Source organism: Colias eurytheme, chromosome 29 (genome assembly GCF_061535395.1).
Source record: "Colias eurytheme isolate Ceu_HAF_F1 chromosome 29, ilColEury1 Martin Lab GWU primary, whole genome shotgun sequence".
Lineage (NCBI taxonomy): Eukaryota > Metazoa > Arthropoda > Insecta > Lepidoptera > Pieridae > Colias > Colias eurytheme.
This window is the reverse complement of record NC_143008.1, coordinates 3,584,891-3,607,495: the sequence shown is the minus strand read 5'-3', so window position 1 is coordinate 3,607,495 and position 22,605 is coordinate 3,584,891. Positions and strand designations below refer to the sequence as shown.

The window sequence follows — 22,605 nt, the reverse complement described above, 5'->3', positions numbered from 1 at the left end:
AGTTTTCAACCAATTATTATGTATACCACTTTATTTACACATTAATGAGGTTATTGCTAACTCTATGAATATATTTTTTTTTCAACACTGAACTTAGCGCAACCTGCTGGTGCGTTTCACGTTCCAATTAAGCATCAGCATAATTCGGCATTGTGCGCCACTGAGTCGCATTATGCTCTGTAATTGGAAAACAGCCTCTAATACACTCATTTGAATGCTGCGTCAAAAATTGCGGCTGACAGTATAGGGGATTGCGTTCCGTTTTAAATCGTAACCAGTATAACTGGCTATAAAGGAACGGCTTCACAGTATACTGAATTGACGTCACACTGTACAGTGGTCGCAGTGCATATCGGAAGACACCCTATAGCTCATCTGCCTACGATGCGCACTAAGCAATTTGTGCAATACACGCGCTCTATACTATTGTAATATATACTCTAAGTTTCTTTGTATTTCATACAATCGAAAAGTTTATGAAAAAATGCAGACAAGGTTCAAAAATATGTACTTACCTGCAAAAAATGACTGTTCCAGGAAATATTATGCCACTTGCTTGCCAGTACTTACATACATTATAATAATAATAATAATTAGGGCGTAGGGATGTGACGACCCCATCGCCCACGGTTGGAATATCTATTGTCTACGTGACAATAGATATTCCACCCGTGCAATCAGTCAACCCGCAGGACACCTAGTGGCGGGGTGTCGGGGAGTAGCGACCCCGCGGGAACCGAGCGCTCCCGAGGGAGGCCCCTGTCTTCATCTCCGGCTTGCCTTCACCGGCCGGTCGGAGTGAAGCCTGACGAGGACAGGACCCCCACCTCTGGCTTGCCTTCACCGGCCGGCCAGAGTGGAGTCGCGAGAGCTTTTAGCTCGAAGGGTGGATGCGAAGCGTAAGTGGCGAGTGGGCACGTGATGCTGGACCCTCAGGGAGCGCGTGATCGTAGTTTAAAGTCCAGGGACGCCTCTCCACCCTTAGCTGCTCACAATATGTTGCCCCCTTGTCGCACTATTGCAGCGACTTATTTCGGGGGCCCATACAGTGAGAGGGCGAGTCACCACCTGCCAACAATTTTTTGCTATATCTTAGTAGAAAGGCAGGTGCCATAGTCTTCCATAGTCCTTAATTCCGGTCCATTAACATCCCATTCCATAGCCCAGTTTATTTTATTCCCTTATCTTGCAATAGTCCTACATCGGCCGCGGACTGCCTAGGGCTGTATCTCTATAGTGCAGTCATGGGCAGGCTGCGGCTGGTGTCCCACAACACATTAAAATTCTCGAAAGGGCCTCTGCGTGTTGGATCCGTGTCCCCACGTAAGCCTTCCAAAGATCCGGGTACCGTCCTTCTGGTGGTACCCGAGTATTATGGAACAGAGAATAATAATACATAATTACCTAGCGGTTTACAACTTATTCTCGGATCTTTATCTACCGAATAAACTCCAAAAAGTCGTAAAAAAAGAAAGTCGTCAAGTCGCTTCAGAAGAGTTTGGTTATAACATTTTGTCATGAGAATTATAGAAATTACTAGCTTATCGCCCGCGGCTTCGCCCGCTTTGTCTAAAACCTACTTATTATACCTTCCTCTTGAATCCCTCTATCTATTAAAAATAACCGCATCAAAATCCGTTGCGTAGTTTTAAAGATTTAAGCATACAAAGGGACATAGGGACAGAGAAAGTGACTTTGTTTTATACTATGTAGTGATAAAACAGAAATTGGCACACACAGTATTCACACAGCACATCTTGCACTGTCGTAGCCTCGTATCGAGATCCCGTGTGTAAACAGTAAACTCCATCTGGTTCTTTTTTAGCAAGAGCGCGCATGTATTAAATGCACTATAATGCGAATAGGCTCTTTGATCAGGCATGCTAACCAAGTCGACGGCAGCGGCGCTTAACATCAGGCGAGATTGCGGTCTCATGCCTGAACAGTTTTAGAATAAAAAAAACTATATCATTGCTCCGGAAATTATAAATTTTGCAGTACGGCCGGATTTTTTTGCCGTATCTTGAAACCGAATTTCAACGGATTTAGTTTTTTTCAGTTTCTGGGTATCGTTTATTTTATTTGCATTAGGTTAATATGAATTTTTAAAAATCTGGATATTGATTTTCTGGATAAATAACTGTATTTCAAAAATCTTTGTTTTAAAAAAACTGACATTCTATTAAAAACTAGCTGCGCTCCGCGGTTTCACCCACGTGGCTCCGCTCCTGTTGGTCTTAGCGTTATGATAATTATAAAGTCTATAGCCTAGAATTATATAGAATTTTTCTATATTTGTCTGTATATAGAATTTTTCAAATCAGACCAGTTGTTCCTAAGATTAGCGTGTTCAAACAAACAAACAAACCTTTCAGCTTTATAATATTAGTGTAGAATGTAGATTAAGGCGTCCTTCCATCCTCCCATCCCCAATGATTCGTTACAAATTACTTAAATAAAACAATTCATTTCATTAAAATTTTTATTAAAAATATTAAGTTTTCATTTTATTTACACTTTTCCTTAAATTAATTATTGGAAGTTATAGAATTTATTGTATTGCTAAAGACAAAGTTTGATCATACATAATATTTTATAAATAATATTTAGGTACCAAGCACCTAATTTTCGCAAAATATCATGCCCATGTTAAGTTAACAAAATAAAAAAAGATCGTGTGCGCCGAGCACACGTGTCAGAACTGAAACTTGTAGCGCGTTAAGAGTAAAATTTCTAGGTCGCGTCATGGAAATACCGTCACGTCATGGAGTAAGACGACTTTTTTTATATCTTTAAATCTTGCTAAAGAAGTTTCACTTCTGACACGTGTGCTCGGTCTTTTTTGTTACATTTTTTAATTCTGATTTTTTATATAGATAATGCTCTAATACGTGATGGGTATAAACAACATAACAAGTAAATCACTTCAAATATCCGTATTGTCTTAATTTTTTCATATTTAACAGTCTCATAACCACGAATTTTGAGCCAAAACTTCAAATCGGCAAATTATACTCCACATGGTGAGTCTTAATATGTCCTTTCAAGCTACACTTGTGCACAAACGCTTGCCCGCACACCGCACAAGCGAGCCGCCTATCATTATAAAACCGCCTATCATTAAAAGTAAGTTGTGTGACCTTTCTGACATGGGTAATTATAGACCGGTATCAGTGGTCACTGTGTTATCAAAGGTTTTTGAATTTATTTTATTGGGCTACCTAGAAAAGACTGTAAAAATTAATGATCGTCAATTTGGCTTTAGACAAAATTTATCTACGGATCTTGCGATATTTGCATTGAAAAGCTGCGTTAACTATTATAAATCTAGAAAAACTTCTGTGTATGCGTGTTTTCTAGATTTAAGCAAGGCATATGATAGAGTTGTGTACAATAAGTTATGGGACAAAATGTTTAACGCGGGTGTACCTAATAGTATTATTCGTATCTTGAAATATTGGTATCAGCACCAAAAGAATGTTGTAAAGTGGCAGCGGTCATATTCAGATACTTACATACATATTGAACTGTGGTGTAAGACAGGGCGGACTGACTTCTCCGATCCTATTCAATCTGTATGTCAACGCACTGATCGAGGAGCTGAGTTCAGCCCATGCCGGCTGTCATATCGGCGGGTTTAATGTCAATAACATAAGTTACGCGGACGACATGGTGCTCCTTAGCCCCTCGATCAAGGGTCTTAGAGTACTGGTAGATATATGTCAAAATTTTGCTAGCGAACACGGGTTAATGTACAGTCACGAGCAATAATATATGCCTAGGGGGCGATGTGCAAAAATATCTGTCACTAGAACAAATTCAATAATATCTGTCTGCCCGTATACAGCAAAAATATCTGACATTAGTAGGCAGCATAATAAAGTGGCATCAAAATTATGTGACGAAAATGTTACAGCAAATAATTGTGACAACCTCTCACGGCATAAATATGTGACATCAACTAGGAAGCAATAATATCTGACACAATTTCATATTTCTGTATTTTGCATCGATTCCTCATACAAATCTATACTAATCTATACTAATAAATTAATAATATTATAAAGAGGAAAGGTTTGTATGTATGTATGTATGTATGGTTTTCACGCATAAACTACTGGACCGATTTTGATGAAATTTGGCACAGATAATCTTTAGACCCTGAGAAAGAACATAGGCTACCTTTTATTTCGAAATATGTACCACGGGCGAAGCCGGGGCGGACCGCTAGTCATAAATATGTGACATCAACTAGGTGGCAATAATATCTGACACAATTTCATATTTCTATATTTTGCATAGATTCCTCACAAAAAGCATAAATATGTGACATCAACTAGGAAGCAATAATATCTGACACAATTTCATATTTCTATATTTTGCATCGATTCCTCACAAAAAGCATAAATATGTGACATCAACTAGGAAGCAATAATATCTGACACAATTTTATTTTCAATTTAATATTGAATTAATACAAAATAAATAAATTTTATTTTAACTACGTTGTTTTAAAACATTATTACCATATTAATTAATATGTGCCGTCGTTGTATACTACATATTGTATGTCTAGATATTATATCCTACTAGCTTAACACCCGCGGCTTCGCCCGCGTTTTCAAAGAAAAACCCGCATAGTTTCCGTTCCTGTGGGATTTCCAGGATAAAAGCTCTCATAAGCGTTAATCCAAGTTACCTTCTATGTGTGTGCTAAATTCCATTTTCTCTTTTTTATGTGAAAGAGTAACAAACATCCTTACATGATACTCACGAACTTTCGCATTTATAATTAATATGTATTAGAAGGATATCATATCATGACAAAATTAAAGTATTCATATACTTATATGAATGCCCACTTGGGTAGATCTATTTTATTTGAAGGTTCAGTGTAACCTTCTTGTATTATTTAGAAATTGTTTTGTCACATGTTTTGTTATATTTGACGTTAGCGGCGTTTGACACGATTGCTCCGTTATTCATTTTCATTTACTTATAATTAGCCTATAATATTGCTATTATTTTATTGAATATCGAAAATTATGGCAAGTTATCATATTATCGTAATTTTATTAAAAAAAAAAAAATGTGTGCGTGTACTAGAGTACACACGTAAGAAGTGAAACTTCTTTATGACCTTATTTTTCAAAAAATAATTTACTATCTACAGTAATATTATAAAGAGGAAAACTTTGTTTGTTTGTTTGTTTGATTGATTGTAATGAATAGGCTCATAAACTACTGGACCGATTTTAAAAATTCTTTCACCATTCGAAAGCTACATTATCCACGAGTAATATAGGCTATATATTATCACGCTAAGACCAACAGGAGCATAGCCACGCGGGTGAAACAGCGCGGCACAGCTTGTATACAATATTACAGAAATACGTTAGTCTAACACGCTCGTCGTTTCGCTCCTTGCTACCTATTTAAATATTTACACCAGCCGCTGCTGCAACTCGCTCGCTTCGCTCGCTCGGCTCGTGCGGTAGTTCAAAAATCAAAAGTTAACCTATGATGCTCGTCGCTTTGCTCCTCGCTACCTATTTAAATATTTACACCGGCCGCTACTGCAACTCGCTCGCTTCGCTCGCTCGGCTCGTGCGGTAGTTCAAAAGTTAACCTAAGATGCTCGTCGCTTCGCTCCTCGCTACCTATTTGAATATTTACGCCGGCCACTGCCGCGACTCGCTCGCTTCGCTCGCTCAGCTCGTGCGGTAGTTCAAAAGACCAAGGGAGACGCCAAAAAATTCGAGTTATATAGAGTTTTCAACTTATAAAGGATTTCGACTTAGGCGGATTTTGATTGGACATAAAGAGTTTGAGGTTTATTCTTATAAATATTGAATTCACAAAATCATAATTGAACACCAATCAAGCAAACACGTGTTAACGTGAGTCATAGATTTATTATCGTATACTCCTAAAATGTTTTCTAAGAAACAATACTGTACTTACATTGTCGGCAAGTTCTTAAAGGCGGTAACTTATTTTTGTTCGAACAATAGAGGTAATAAATATAAATTCCTAATGTCGAAATCTCGAAACAGTCAGAAATTAATGACGCACATAGTATATACATATTATGACAGAGGTTAAGCTTAAATAACTTGAAAAATAAATAACATGATCTCGCCCACGTGTTGGTGTTTTAAAAAATTCAATCAAAAACTGAGGTTAACTTTAAATACAATTTTAGAAAAATAAATACCACAATCAACATTCAAGTATTAGAAAAAATTGATACCATAATTCCACCCGCGTGTTAGTGTATTGAAAAATACAATCAAAAAGTGAGGTTAATCATAAATAACTTAGAAAAATAAATACCATTATTACACCTAAGTATTAGAAAAATAGATGTAATTACTTATTTACTTTTTTTAGAAATTCACTGGAATTAGAATTAAAACAAACCCTTTGATTTTGCTGATCACTTTAATATAACATGTATAATGTATATAGTCACGAGTACGGCGTAACGCAAAAATGTCACGAGTACGGCGTAACGCAAAAATGTCACGCGCGCGGCGTAACGCAAAAATGTTACACAAAATTTTTGTCCACCCCCGATAAAGAAGTTTCACTTCAAAAATATTTACAAAATATAATGTGTCTTTTGTTCATATTCTTACCCCAGCAAAATACATAACACTAATTCAATAAATAACGGTTTGCCTTTTTAAAATCCCATCCTATCTTATCCTACTAGTCCTATTATAATCCTACTTCCTATCCTACTAATCTAGTATTATTAATGCGAAAGTTTGTGAGGATGTGTAAGTGTGTGTTTGTTACTCTTTCACGCAAATACTAAGCGCAAATACTACTGTACCGATTACAATAAAATTTAGCAGACAAATAAAGGGGAACTTGGGTTAACACTTAGGATAGGTTTTATCCCAAAATTACCATTATATATTATTACGGTATTTATGTGAAAACGCAGGCGAAGCCGCGGGCGGAAAGCTAGTGTCACATATTTATGCTTTTTGTGAGGAATCAATTATATTTTACAATACGGAAATATAAAATTGTGTCAGATATTATTGCCTCCTAGGTGACGTCACATATTTATGCTTCGAGAGGTTGTCACAATTATTTGCTGTAACATTTTCGTCACATAATTTTGATGTCACTTTATTATGCTGCCTACTAATGTCAGATATTTTTGCTGTATACGGGCAGACAGATATTATTGAAGCCGTTCTTATGACAGATATTATTGCTAATCTGCAAATGGTAATATATTTATGCTTCTGACTGTACAATGAGAAGAAAAGTAATGTCTTGGTATTTCGCTCGGGAAAGGGTCCCGATAACATCCCACCTATTTATTTGAACGGAACGAAACTAGCAATTGTAGAAAATTTTAAATATTTAGGTCACTTTGTCACCAGTAGGTACTCTAAGCGACGAAGTTGACATAGAGAGAGAAAGCCGAGGTTTAGCTGTACGATCTAATATGATTATAAGAAGATTTAAGCAGTGCAGTAGAAATGTTAAAAAGCTTCTTTTTACCTCGTATTGTCAGTCTTTTTATACGAGCAACCTCTGGGTTAATTATACGCGTAGGACCATGAACATTCTGAGTTCAATATAACAATGCTTTTAGGATGTTTATGGGCCTGCCGCGTTACTGTAGTGCTTCCTTGATGTTTGCATTATACAGGGTGTCCCACTATTGGTATACTAAGCGCGAAGGGGCTTGTAGTTTTACATACACTGATCACGAAAATAATACTTTAAACAACAAAATTACATCAAACATTTTTTGATAAATTTTTCCTAAAAATCCGTGTTCTCTTCTCTAGCTTCGCGCATCCGGCATATACCGCTTCGCTAATGTGAGCATTTTGTCTATGAAAACATAATCTTAAACGATAGGTCACGTGCTCCTAGCAAGGCTGGGCGGGTTGCTTGTTATGGGTGTACACAGTTTTAAGAATTCATCTATTTGAAAAAAAGCTGTGTCTGGAATTTTATGAGTATTTTTTACGTACTCAGCGTATGCAAAACTATAAGCTCCTTTGAGCTTAGTATACCAACAGTGGGACACCCTGTATAGAGTAAATGACTTTTATGCAATTATGAGAAAAAAAGATTTTTTCTATTAGAGACCGTATACGTAAAAATTCAAATATTGTGTTAAAGGTGTTAAATTATTCGGATAATATCATTAGTAAGCATTGGATTTGTAAATTAAGCTGTAGTAATAAATGTATGTAGGTAATAGGTAATTGTAATACTAACACTAGGATAAGATTTTACTAACACTTTATGGGCTATGTGGCCTGAATTGAATTAATTTTATTTATTATTTATTTATTATTGTGTATCCTCATAATATGTTTTCTTAGCGTTGTCTTCCTTGCGTACGACTTGTGACACACTGAGCACTCTAATTTACCGTTATGTTTAACCATGTGTACCCTCAACTCATTTTTAGTGAAACATTTGTACGCACACATTTGACATTGATAGTCTCTCTCTCCTAAATGGACGCGTTTTAAGTGTTTTGATAGCATAAACCGTCTGTCAAACGATTTGTCACAAACATTACACTTATACTGCAAGGGGGGTCCATCGTGCACTTCCACTAAGTGCTTTTGCCGACTATAATATTCCGAAAAACGTTCACTACAATGCGGACACTTGAATCTTTTAACCATTTTATGCACCGTATCCACGTGGTTCTTATGTGTCTGTTGCGTCGTGAAGACTTTCTTGCAAACTTCGCACGGGTAATTTCCACCCACGTGTATCTTATTTGTATGCCATTGGAGCCTGTTTTTTGTCACGAAACCCGTTCCACACTCTTTGCACACATAGTTTCTGTAATGCACGTTCATGTGCCTTTCTATAGAACCGAAAGATTCGAAGGTAAAACCGCACAATTGACACTCATATTTATTATCACTTTCTTGGTACAATTTGAAAGGTATGACCCGATCTGTGAATTCGGTGTGCATTTTCTTTTTATGTGTTCGAATTAAATGAGTTTTTAATTCGTTTAAATTGGGTATCTTTTGGTCACATAGGGTACATTTTAGGTCAGCTATATCAACATATACGACTAGGCACTCCGCCCCGTACGCGCTTAGGGCCTTTTTAATTTCGCATTTAGAGTGACTTTTCTGTTGGTGTTCTCTTAGAGTTAGTAGGTCATCGTAAATGCTCCTACAATAGAAGCATGGAAAGCCAGAACGGTTTCTGCTTATGAATGGTGTGACGTTGGAATTTTCTAGAATCATCGATGTGTTGAGTATTTGCGCCATTTTCTTTATATTGTAAATCTTTTTGCTGGCCAAACGGTTTTTTTTAGATTCGTGGTTTGATATCATTTTTGCTGTGATTATTTTTCCTGAAAAAATAAATTGTACTTGTAACAGATAGTTATTTTAATTCTACAGAGTGTTATTTATGACTAGCTGCGCCCCGCGGTTTCACTCGCGCGCGTTATTGAGTTTTTTTTAATCCTAATGTACCTGTGGGAATATCGGTATAAAAATAGCCTAAGTTACTCTTTATAATAACAGCTATCTGCCAGTGAAAGTCCCATCAAAATCGTTTTAGCCGTTCCTGGTATTAGCGGGAACAAACGAACAAACAGACAAAAATTGTAAAAAATACTATTTTTGTAAACCAAGTTAAAAAATTATGAATTTGTGTATTTATTTAAAGTTAAAATCGTTAAAAAAGGGTCTTTACGTTTTTTTTTCTATATACAATGTGTTTGCTTTTTTGCATTTTTGTGAATATGAATGATGTGGCCTTATATCTTTATTTTTTATTGTATTATTTTATTTCAGTATAAAAAATTATTACATATTTTTAACATATCATATTATTTATTCACCTTTCATCAGATCCAAATGCCTAACAAAGTCCGCGCAAGCACTGCTATACAGGGTGTCCCGTGTTGGCAATCGGAAGGGTTCTGGAAACCGGGCTTGCAGTTCAGCCTCACCCTGTATAAGCCCATCATCGCTCAAATCATCTTGGTAATCATCTGAAAATATATTTGTCTATATTAATAACTAGCTATGCCCTGCGGTTTCACCTGCATTGCTCCGCTCCTGTTGGTCTTAGCGTGATGATATATAGCATAATATGATAATATATATTATGTATTTAGAAATAAGTAACATTTAATGTAAAATTATATTGTATATGGACATGAATTTAAAAGAGCAACTATGGAGTTTCTTGCCGGTTCTTCTCCATAGATACTGCTTTCCGAATCGGTGGTAAATTTAAAAAATGTAATGACGATTCAAAAGTGCTTCTGGAAGAAGTCTAATTGAATTAATAAATGTTTGAGTTTGAGTTTGACTTTGAAATAAATAAATCATATATAGCCTTCCTCGATAAATGGACTATCTATCAGCGAAAGAAGAAGAGTAGTCCCGAGATTAGCGCGTTCAAACAAACAAAAAAACTCTTCAGCTTTATAATATTAGTATAAATTAAAAAATATAAAATTCATTACACCACAACCAATGAATGTTTAAAAAAATCGTTTTTTTTATTAAAAGACATGAAAAAATTCAAATTATATAAGACAATACATTTCAGTATTTTCATTTAGCTAGACTCTGAATTGGCTAGATCGATCTTGATGTGACTTTTATCAGTAGATAGAGAGAAGTAAATGATGTTAAATAATAAATATTGATTAATCATATGTAATTTATATATGTATTTTATTATTTTCGAAATAAGACTTACACAAAATAAAATAAGGTTGCAAAAAATGAAGAAAAATCAACCCAAATAATATAGCTACTTTAAGAAGAAAGAAAGAAAGAAAAGAAAGAAAAGAAATTTATTGCCAAAAAAAAACACAGCCAAACACATTATAAAATTTATCTTACAATTAGGCAAACGGAGACAGCCTCAGCAAAATGCTGCACAAAAGCAGCGCTGATTTTCAGGCTGTACCGGCGATTGCGGTTCGTCTTAATATTAAAAAAGAATTAAGTCTAGGTACTTAAAATAAATATATAGATAAGGAAGTATATAAATCTTAATAATAAATAAATAAATGCATATAATTTATATTACGGCAGAAACATATAAATAAGAATAATATAATATATTAAAAGGCATATAATGTGTCCAGTGTCATATATACATATACAATAAATCTCAGGAAAGTCAAAACAGTACAACATGTGATACGATATGGAAGCCAAATAATTATAGTACGAGATCCCGCAGCAGGATTAGTTCGTTCATCGTTTTTTAGCTAAAACCCAAATTTTATTTTGGTCGCTAGTATTTTTAATTCAATAATTTCAATTTTTTTGAAAAAAAATTCGTTCACGCCCTTTAAAAAAAATCTAATTCTTTCTCCTAATTATAAATATAAATAAATTTTTGATTTTAGCAAAATAACGATGAACGCACTAATCCTGCTGCCGGATCTTAGATTATTACCTACACCACATTACATTTTTTTTTTTTTAATTTTTAGTCATTTTAATGCTCTCGAATTATAAATTATTATACTCACCTCTATCATCATAGTCGTTCATTTCAAAATCGGGATCATCTGAATTATCGTCATTATCCAAATCACTGCTCGGCTCAGCCTTTATGTTCAACGTTCCCTCCATTTTTACATCTAGTTCGATGTCTGAATGCATGTTGTTTGGTACTGAAATAATAATTAAGATGTTTTGGTATTTTATTTTACTAGCTTTCCAACCCTCATTTTCAAAGAAAAACCCGCAAAGTTCCCGTTCCGTGGGATATCCGGGATAAAACCTATCTTATGTGTTAATCCAAGTTACCCTCTATTAATGTGTGCTAAATTTCATTGTAATTGGTTCAGTAGTATTTGTGAGAAAGAGTAACAAACATACCTACACAACAAGGCAATGATTTTGGTGACTTTGAATCTTGCCAAAGAAGTTTCACTTCTGACACGTGTGCTCAAAACCTACTTGCTTTTTAAAATTGTTTCTCTCCACGCATACTTATTGTATAAAAAAGTAAAAATATGTCCGTCTATCTGTTACCCTTTCACTTTAGCACCAATTTAGATGAAAAGTTTGATTGAAAAGAATATGGTACCTATATAATATTTGCAAACATAATCTTATATAAAAACTAGCTGTCCCGGCAAACATTGTTCTGCCTTACTCTTATCATTTAGGCCTTAGGGGTATGAAAAATAGATGTTGGCCGTTTCTCAGAGCTACCCAATATGCACAGAAAATTTCATGAGAATCGGTCCAGCCGTTTTGGAGGAGTACGGTAACTAACATTGTGACACGGGAATTTTATATATTAAATGAATCGCAAATGAATCCTAAAGTGCATAACTCAAGTACGGCTGAACCGATTTGTTAATTCTTTTTTTATAATCTTCTTTGAGGTAAGAGGAAAGTTTTACGGAGAGAAAATGTAAAAATAATAAATATTTACCATTTATAAATATAGTATCTTTATCGGTCATGGACAAAAGTCTCTGTTCGATATTCACGACCATTGTTTTAAATTTGTTCGCTTCTCGTAATTGTTCAATACAGGAATTACATATTAAGGAACTTATTTCATTACTTGTAGATAGCTGGAATAAAAAGAAGTGAACAATTAATTTGCTAAGAAATTTAAAAAACGAAGAATTTTAAATGCAATTTATTCATTATACTAGCTTTCCGCCGGCGCGGCGGCTTCGCCCGCATTTTCAAAGAGAAACCTGCATTGTTCCCGTTTCCGTGGGATTTCCGGAAAACATATATAAACATAGTATGATACTAATGATACTGTGTTTACTGATGTAATTTAAAAACTATTTACTATTTGTTATGCTATGATTATGAGGTGTTTTATTTTTGTTGTATTGTGTACTGTGATCATTTTATTTAAAGTTTTATATCGAAATTATTTTATTATAAGAGTAAGGAAGCAAATAAATATGACATTCGTAAATCGTAACAACTGAATTCATTATGAATTTATACTACACAACTTATTGTAACAAATCTAATATCTCAATCACTAGCTTTCCGCCCGCGGCTTCGCCCGCTGTATTTAAACCCTAATAAATTATATACTTAAACCTTCCTCTTGAATCACTCTATCTATTACAAAAACCGCAACAAAATCCGTTGCGTAGTTTTAAAGATTTAAGCATACATATGGACAGAGAAAAGGGACTCTGTGTAGTGAATATAATGTGACCACTTTCATTTAAAGGAACTCTTTCATAATAAAACAACTCCTTTACAGTAATACTTACGGATAAATTAAAACAATCCAAAAAGATATCCATATAAACTTCTCTCACACTGTTATGATAATATTCCTTCGTTATATTTCTATGATTGCCGGTCGCAAGACAGCAGCGACATTGTCCGTATAGTGTTATATTATTTGCCATTTTCAATTTATTTCTATTTAAATATGAATTTGTTTGTAAATAAAAAATAAAAACAATCAATAATAATTGCGAACAGCAAGCGAAAGCAGATCTGTCAAAAGTAGCTGTCTGCTGTCTACGTTACCAGTACTTTTTGCAGTACTTACAAGTGTCATTTTTTGACAATTATCTAATACATATTAAAAAGGCGAAAGTTTGTAAGGATGTATGGATGTATGGATGTATGGATGTATGGATGTTTGTTACTCTTTCACGTAAAAACTACTGAACCGATTACAATGAAATTTAGCACACATATAGAGGGTAACTTGGATTAACACATAGGATAGTTTTTATCCCGGAAATCCCACGGGAACGGGAACTATGCGGGTTTTCCTTTGCAAACGCGGGCGAAGCCGCGGGCGGAAATCTAGTTGACAATAATGTTGGCAGTAACGCGAACGGTGCATTTCCATCAAACGAGCGAATGCTCATTCTAACCCTATGTCAAATTATTTTAGTGTGAAGTGTGAACAGGCGTAGAGCCTTGAGCATTATTTCGTTGTTCTTAGTGCGTTCGAAAAGATTCTATGCAATGTTCTAATACTGAACACCACTGAATTCGAGTATTTCGTTTACACTAAAAGATCACAAAAGAACGCTCTTTCTCTAGCTCTATGTACGTTTGATGTTAATGCACCGTAAGGTTGTTATACCTAGGTGGAATTTTGAAAAAATATCTAATGTTTATTGTAAAATTAAACGAATATTGTTTAAGCAAACAGCGCGTTTATGATTTACTAGCTTTCTTCCCGCTTGGTCAAGGAAAAACCCGCATGGTTTTCGTACAGTCTGTGGGATTTCCTGGATAAATATTATACATTTCTTTCTCAGGTTTCAAACTATCAGAGGCCCTCAGGCATGCTAACCAAGTCGACGGCAGCGGCGCTTAACATCACGCGAGATCGCGGTCTCATGCCTGAACAGTTTTTGAATAAAAAAAACTATACCATTGCACCGGTTTATAAATTTTGCAGTACGGCCGGATCGGTTTGTAGTCGCAAAATCGGATCTCAAGTATAGCAAGATTAAGTTTTTTTGCCGTGTCTTGCCGAAACCGAATCAAGGGATTTAGTTTTTTCTGGGTATCGTTTATTTGCATTAGGTTAAAATGAATTTTTAAAAATCTGGATATTGATTTTCTGGATTAATAACTGTATTTCAAAAATTTTTGTTTTAATAAACTGACATTCTATTAAAAACTAGCAGCACTCCGCGGTTTCACCCACGTGGCTGCGCTCCTGTTGGTCTTAACGTTATAATATAATATAGCCTTCCTCGATGAATGGGCTATCTAACACCGAAAGAATTTTTCAAATCAGACCAGTAGTTCCAGAGATTAGCGTGTTAAAATAAACAAACAAACCTTTCTTCATCCTCCCATCCCCAATGTTTTGTTACAATTAATGAAATAAAACAATTCATTTCATTAAAATTTTTATTACAAAATATTAAATAGTATTCATTGTATTTACACTTTTCCTTACATTAATTATTGGAAGTTATGGAATTTATTGTATTGCTAAAGACAAAGTTTGATCATACATAATATTTTATAAATAATATTTAGGTACCAAGCACCTAATTTTCGCAAAATATCATGCCCATGTTAAGTTAACAAAATAAAAAAAGAGCGTGTGTGTCAAACGCACGTGTCAGAAGTGAAACTTCTAGCGCATTGTGAGTAAAATTTCAAGATCGCATCATGGCAATGCCGTCACGTCATTGAGTAAAGCGACGATTTTTATCTTTAAATCTTGCTAAAGAAGTTTCACTTCTGACACGTGTGCTCGGTCTTTTTTGTTATTTTTTTTTATTGTGATTTCTTATATAATGCTCTAATAGTTCAATACGTGATGGGTATAAACAACATAACAATTAAATCACTTTAAATAATATCCGTAAGTCTTTAATTAACATTTAGTCTCATAACCACGAGTTTTTTTAGGCCAAACTTCAAATCGGCAAATTATACTCCACATGGTGAGTCTTAATATGTCCTTTCAAGCTACACTTTTGCACAAACGCTTGCCCGCACACCGCACAAGCGAACCGCCTATCATTATTATGTATCCTCATATGTTCTCTTAGCGTTTTCTTCCTTGCATACGACTTGTGACACACCGAACACTCGAAAATTCGTTCCCCGTTATGTTTAACCATGTGTACCCTCAACTCATTTTTAGTGAAACATTTGTACGCACACATTTGACATTGATAGTCTCTCTCTTCTAAATGGTCGCGTTTTAAGTGTCTGGATAGAGTATACCGTCTGTCAAACGATTTGTCGCAAACATTACACTTATACTGCAAGGGGGGTCCATCGTGCACTTCCACTAAATGCTTTTGCCGTCTAAAATATTCCGAAAAACGTTCACTACAATGCGGACACTTGAATCTTTTAACCATTTTATGCACAGTATCCACGTGGTTCTTATGTTTCTGTTGCGTCGTGAAGACTTTCTTGCAAATTTCACATGGGTAATTCCCACCCACGTGCATGCTTTTTGTATGTACTTTGAGCCTGTATTTTGTCACGAAACCCGTTCCACACTCTTTGCACACATAGTTTCTGTAATGCACGTTCATGTGCCGTTCTATTGAACCGAAAGTTTCGAAGGTAAAACCGCACAATTGACACTCATATTTATTATCACTTTCTTGGTACAATTTGAAAGGTATAACCCGGTCTGTGAATTCGGTGTGCATTTTCTTTTTATGTGTTCGTATTAAATGTGTTTTTAATTCGTTTAAATTGGGTATCTTTAGGTCACAAATGGTACATTTTAAGTCAGTTATATCAACATATACGACTAGGCACTCCGCCCCGTAGGCGCTAAGTGCTTTTTTTATTTCGCATTTAGAGTGACTTTTCTGTTGGTGTTCTCTTAGAGTTAGTAGGTCATCGTAAATGCTCCTGCAATAGAAGCAGGGAAAGCCAGATCGGCTTCTGCTCTTGAACGGTGTGACGTTGGAATTTTCTAGAATCATCGATGTGTTGAGTATTTGCGCCATTTTCTCTGTTATGTAAATCTTTTTGCTGGCGAAACGGTTTCTCTCGGATACGTCGATTAGGTTTGCAATCATTTTTGAAGTGATTATTTTTCCTGGAAAAATAAATTGTACTTGTTAAAGACAAACAGTATTTTAATTCTACAGAGTGTTATTTATGACTAGCTGCGCCTCGCGGTTTCACTCGCGCGCGTTATTGAGTTTGTTCTTTTAATCCTATTCTGTTCCTGTGGGAATATCGGTATAAAAATAGCCTAAGTTACTCTTTATAACAACAGCTATCTGCCAGTGAAAGTCCCTTCAAAATCGTTTAAGCCGTTCCTGATATTAGCGGGAACAAACCGACAAACACACAATAATTGTAAAAAAATACTATTTTGGTAAACCGAGTTAAAAAATTATGAATTTGTGTATTTATTTAAAGTTAAATTCGTCAAAAAAAGGCCTTTACGTTTTTTGTCTATTTACAAGGTCTTTGCTTATTTATATTTTTGTGAATATGAATGTTGTGGACCTTATATTATTATTTTTTATAAGTACCTTACCAATGTTCCCGCCCGCGGCTCGCCCGCTTTGTCTAAAACCTAATAAATTATATACTAAAACCTTCCTCTTGAATCACTCTATCTATTACAAAAAACCGCATCTAAATCCATTTCGTAGCTTTAAAGATTTAAGCATACATAGGGACATAGGGACAGAAAAAGCGACTTTGTTTTATACTATGTAGTGATTATGTTATTTAGTATTATAATATTCACCTTTTAGCAGATCCAAATGCCTAACAAAGTCCGCACAAGCACTGCTATACAGGGTGTCCCGTGTTGGCAATCGGAAGGGTTCTGGAAACCGAGCTAGCAGTTCAGCCTCACCCTGTATAAGCCCATCATCGCTCAAGTCATCTTGGTAATCATCTGAAAATATATTTGTCTATATTAATAACTAGCTGTGCCCCGCGGTTTCACCAGCAGTCTTAGCGTGATGATATATAGCATATAGGCTTCCTCGATAAATGGGCTATCTAACACCGAAAGAATTTTCGTGCCCAATAGTTCCCCAGTAGTTCCTGAGATTAGCGCGTTCAAACAAACAAACAAACTCTTAAGCTTTATAATATTAACCCATTGAGCCCCAAGCGGCCCGATCGGTCCACGACACAATAGATTTTATATTGTGTTTGTGGTTCCGGGGCCTGAGTTATTAAGTTTAGATTAAAAAATGTAAAAGTCATAACACCACTACTAATGAATGTTTAAAAAAATCTTTTTGACGTGATAACGTTTTTTAAATCGTTTTAGTCGGGTGACATGTTCAAACATCAGACATGTTGAAACTTGTGTCACACCAAAACCTCACGAGCGCGATCGCAGGTTTATACCTGACGAGAGAGAGACGGATAAGACGTTATCACGTAAACATCTCGATCGTAAACCTACTTTACAAACAACCAATTTTAATTTATAGATGAAAAAAAAATCTAATTATTACTTACAATACATTTCAATTTTTTCATTCAGTTAGTCTCTGAATTGACTAGATCGATTTTGATGTGACTTTTACTAGATGGAGAGAAGTAAATGATGTTAAATAATAAATATTGATAAATCACATTGTAATCTAATGTGTTTTCTTTTTTTTGCAATAAGACTTATACACAATAAAATAAGGTTGCGAAAAAAACCTACTTAAAAAAATTACTTACTAATAATTTTTTTTCTTTACATTTTTTCTACTATTGAGTAATTTTAACACTAGATAACTACAAATATACTCCACTAACCATTATCATCATAGTCGTTCATTTCAAAATCGGGATCACCTGAGTTATCGACATTATCCAAATCACTGCTCGGCTCAGCCTTTATGTTCAATGTTCCCTCCATTTTTACATCTAGCTCGATGTCTGAATGCATGTTGTTTGGTACTGAAAGAATTATTTACATATATGATTTTTTTTGTTTTTCTTTTAATTAAAAAAAAAATATTTGTAATTGTAGTGTCTGTGTGTTTCACTCTCTCCTTTTTCTTAGTAAATCGCATTTGGGGACCGTTGAGGTATTATTACTACGCATAGAGAGGACACCACGAACAAAATCTGTGCTGCGAGCGCGGCGCGTGGGGCGGCTAGTTAGTCATAGATATAAGCGATGTTTGAGACGCTTGGCTCTAACTCGTGTTACAAATAGTCTAGTAGCGATGCCCTCTCTAGTACGTAGTACATAGTAACTCAATGTTGGGGACATAAAAATTCCTTTATTCAGAGTTTATAGACGGCACTATATTTATATAATACTAGCGGTCCGCCCCGGCTTCGCCCGTGGTACATATGAAAAATAGATGTTGGCTGATTCTCAGACTTACCCGATATGCACAGAAAATTTCATGAGAATCGGTCCACCCGTTTCGGAGGAGTATGCAGACTAACATTGTGACACGAGAATTTTATATATAAGAATATCTTTATAAATTTATATTTATCTAGAGTATTTTAAAATGACGAAATTTTTTTGTTAGTAGCATAATAGTCCCAAAACTTTTGAAAATTGTCTTAGCAGCGAATATCCATTTTTACAGACCATAATATCAATACTAAGTATACCATATATTTAGAGCTATGACAATATTTTAAATTAGAAAGTCCCTCAGCCTGTCTGTTACACTTTCAAAGCAAAAACACAGCACCATTTTTGACAAAAATTGTAGTGAAAATAGTCGTGAATGGTGAAAAAAATGGTCTTTAACTATTTTAATTCCAAAATTACTTAAATAATCTCCATTGTTTTATTCAACTCTTAATATGTAATCTTTGAGGTAACAATATAAATTAATACTTTCTTAACATTGAGCATTTGTCTATTCTTATTTATAAAGCACTAGCGGTCCGCCCCGGCTTAGCCCGTGGTACATATTTACGTTTTCTCTATATAAAAACCGTCCTCGTACTTCAAGAAATATAATAAAAAAAGAATTATCGAAATCGGTTCAGCCGTTCTCGAGTTATGCGCTTACCAACACATTTTGCGATTCATTTTTATATATAAGAAGACTAGGTGTGCCCCGCAGTTTTACCCGCATTGCTACGCTCCTGTTGGTCTTTGCATGATGATATATAGCCTATAGTCTTCCTCGATGAATGGGCTATCTAACAACAAAAGAATTTTGCAAATCGGACAAGTGGTTCCTGAGATTAGCGTGTTCAAACAAACAAACTCTTCATCTTTATAATATTAAGTTTAGATTTGAATTTTACCTAAATATCAAATACTTACCATTTATAAATATAGTGTCTTTAGCGGTCATGGACAAAAGTCTGTGTTCATTATTCACAACCATTGTTTTGAACTTGTTCGCTTCTCGTAATTGTTCTATACAGGAATTACATATTAAGGAACTTATTTCATTACTCGTAGATAGCTGGAAAAAGAAATTAACAATTAATTTACTTAGAAAGCAAGATTTTAACGAATTTTAATCCATCAGTCCCCGGAATCACAGACACAATAGATAATCTATTGTGTCGCCCCCGATCGGGGCGCTCGGTGGTCAATGGGTTAAATGCAATTAATTCACTATAGTAGCTTTCCGCCCGCAGCTTCGCCTGCGTTTTCAAAGAGGAACCCCCATAGTTAGTTCCCGTTTCCATGGGATTTCCAGGATAAAACCTATCCTATGTGTTAATCTAAGTTACTCTCTATATGTATGCTAAATTTCATTGCAATCGGTTCAGTAGTATTTGCATGAAAGAGTAACAAACATACATAGACACATACACATACATCCATCCTCACAAACTTTTGCATTTATAATATTAGTAGGATTTCCTGACATTTTGTGCACTTTCCATTAAGAAGAATACGAGAATAAGATGTCTTGAGGGTCATACAAAAATATGTGAATGGAATACATCCAAATTTCAATAGAGAATTTTTCAATAATTTTAAGAATTTTAATTCAATAGAGATGGTTTGAAGCTTTTTAACACCTGGCATCCTTAAGAATTTAAAACCCCATGTCAAAAAAAACATTTACAATAATAAGAGGCTGTCGCTAGACACCGGTGGCTGTGTTTGGTGGCCCGTTTGCGCCGAGCCTTAATTTGACTAGAAACTATGTTTACTGATACAAACTGTTTAGTATTTATTATGCTAAGATTATTTTTGTTGTCTGCTGTGATAATTTTAATCGGAGATACTTAATTGATTTAATTTTAGGACTCAGGAAGCAAATAAATTAATATGACATTTGTTAATCGTTCATTTGAATATGTACAATAATCGATTATCGTATTGACCGCCTCCTTGGTACAGTGGTTGACGCGTGAGCATAGAACCGAGGGGTCCTGGGTTCGATTCAAGGTGGAGATGAAGAAAAAAAAATGTCTCAGTCTGTCAGGACACAGAAGGCTGATCACCTACTAGTCCCTAAAGCAAATCCAGGGGTTTCTTTAGAGAACTGCCGCACGTATTATAGGTTTTTTGTGGGGGGAGAATGGGGGGGAGGAGGGGGGGACCCTCCCACCAAAAGGGGAAAGTTAGGAAACCAATAGTTTTGGAGAAAAATCAATTTTCCTATTCTAACCTCAAAATGTATGGATTTGGTGTAAAATCATTTTAACTAAGCATTATACGATAGCTATAGTAACAAAAATTTTACGATACATAAATAAAATACAAACAAGTTGTGAAAACCTACGTAGTTTTTTTTTATTTGAGTGGGAATCGCCCTAAAGTCGCTTCTGGCACTCGCCGGCCGCTGCCGCGGCACGCTCGCTTCGCTCGCTCGGCTCGTGCGGCAGTTCAAAAGTTAACCTAACACGCTCGTCGCTTCGCTCCTCGCTACCTATTTGGATATTAAAAATAAAAGTTTAATAGTTTTTTAACCTACCTACGTAGATTTTTTTTTGTTTGAGTAGGAATCGCCCTAAAGTCGCTTTTGGCACTCGCCGGCCGCAGCGTAAAGTCACAGTACAGTGAAATGGAACGTCTTGGTCCGCTTTTTTTGCACAACAAAACGGATAAATGCACTTTTTTCGCACAAAAAATTATTAACTTTAAAAATTAATAACTAAAAAACTACAAGTTTCCTAACGATAATATTTTGGAATTACATTCTTACATTACCTAGCTAACTAAAAATATAAATATTTCCAACAAATTCGTGCGGCAGTTAACTAAAGCCAACCCCAAATCCATCAGTGAAACAGATGTACGTATAATGCATCTGCCCCTTACCCCACTTGGGGACACGGGACTTCACTTTTTTAATCGTAATTCGTAACACATGAATTCATCATTAAGAGTTTATACAACATAACTTATTGTCACAAATCTTATATATTCGTCATTATATTATGACCACTTTCATTTAAAGATACTCCTTCATATTAAAACAACTCCTACACAGTAATACTTACGAATAAATTAAAACAATCCAAAAAGATATCCATATAAACTTCTCTCACACTGTTATGATAATATTCCTTCGTTATATTTCTATGATTGCCGGTCGCTAGGCAGCACCGGCATTGTCCGTAAAGTGTAATATTGGCCATTTTAAATTTATTTCTATTTAAAAATGAAATTGTTTGTAAATAAAAAATAAAAACAATCAATAATTGAGAAGAGAACAGCAAGCGAACCGTATATATTATATTACTCTATGAAGCGAACTGCGAACCACAGATTAAGTATTAGTTACTACGTAACTGCGAACTGCGAAGCAGTGTTGCCAACTTTTTTTTTCGAACCCACATATTGGAGCCTCGTGGCCCACCAGAAATCCACTAAAGTAATCGGTCTTTAAAACCACCAGAAAAAACACTAAAAAATATCCAGAGACATGTAAATATTGAATGCCCGTTGGCGAATTTTTTGCGAGTTATTTGTAAATAACATCTATTTTGAACTAAGTAATTTTTATTTTTGTTACAATATATGTATTTAAAGATCATCTTCAGAAGAATCTTCTTCTAGAGTTTCAGTATGTGAAGAATAATTTTCTATGAAAGAAATTTTTGTGTGGTTTCAGCATATTTAATGTAAAACCCTTTTAAGGTAAAACCATATTACTTCACAAAATTAATTAAAATACGACAAGCTAGAGGCTACCGCGCGGCCGCGGCATTACCAATACCGACTGATTGTTTATACAGATTG

At 35.1% G+C, this 22,605-nt stretch overlaps 2 protein-coding genes across 3 annotated transcripts; both read right to left on the bottom strand.

Annotated features, from left to right (window-relative positions):
• Positions 1–2,481: 2,481 nt before the first annotated feature.
• On the bottom strand, positions 2,482–13,495 carry LOC149896166 (uncharacterized). Its single transcript, XM_090117781.1, has 6 exons — positions 13,259–13,495; positions 12,442–12,586; positions 11,525–11,668; positions 9,866–10,018; positions 8,339–9,370; positions 2,482–3,106 (listed from the first exon to the last, which is right to left on the bottom strand). The coding sequence occupies exons 1-6, from the start codon at positions 13,397–13,399 to the stop codon at positions 2,997–2,999; spliced, it is 1,725 nt and encodes a 574-aa protein (XP_089973907.1). The 5' UTR covers positions 13,400–13,495; the 3' UTR covers positions 2,482–2,996.
• A 1,375-nt stretch (positions 13,496–14,870) lies between these two features.
• On the bottom strand, positions 14,871–22,082 carry LOC149896165 (uncharacterized). 2 transcript variants are annotated; one of them, XM_090117776.1, is made up of 5 exons: positions 21,864–22,082; positions 19,720–19,864; positions 18,270–18,374; positions 17,212–17,364; positions 14,871–16,545 (listed from the first exon to the last, which is right to left on the bottom strand). In XM_090117776.1, exons 1-5 carry the CDS (start codon positions 21,999–22,001, stop codon positions 15,395–15,397), a joined length of 1,692 nt encoding a protein of 563 aa, XP_089973902.1. In that variant the 5' UTR covers positions 22,002–22,082; the 3' UTR covers positions 14,871–15,394. The 2 variants fall into 2 exon arrangements, with proteins under 2 accessions (XP_089973902.1, XP_089973901.1); XM_090117775.1 differs by having other exon boundaries at positions 14,872–16,545; positions 18,231–18,374.
• Positions 22,083–22,605: the final 523 nt, after the last annotated feature.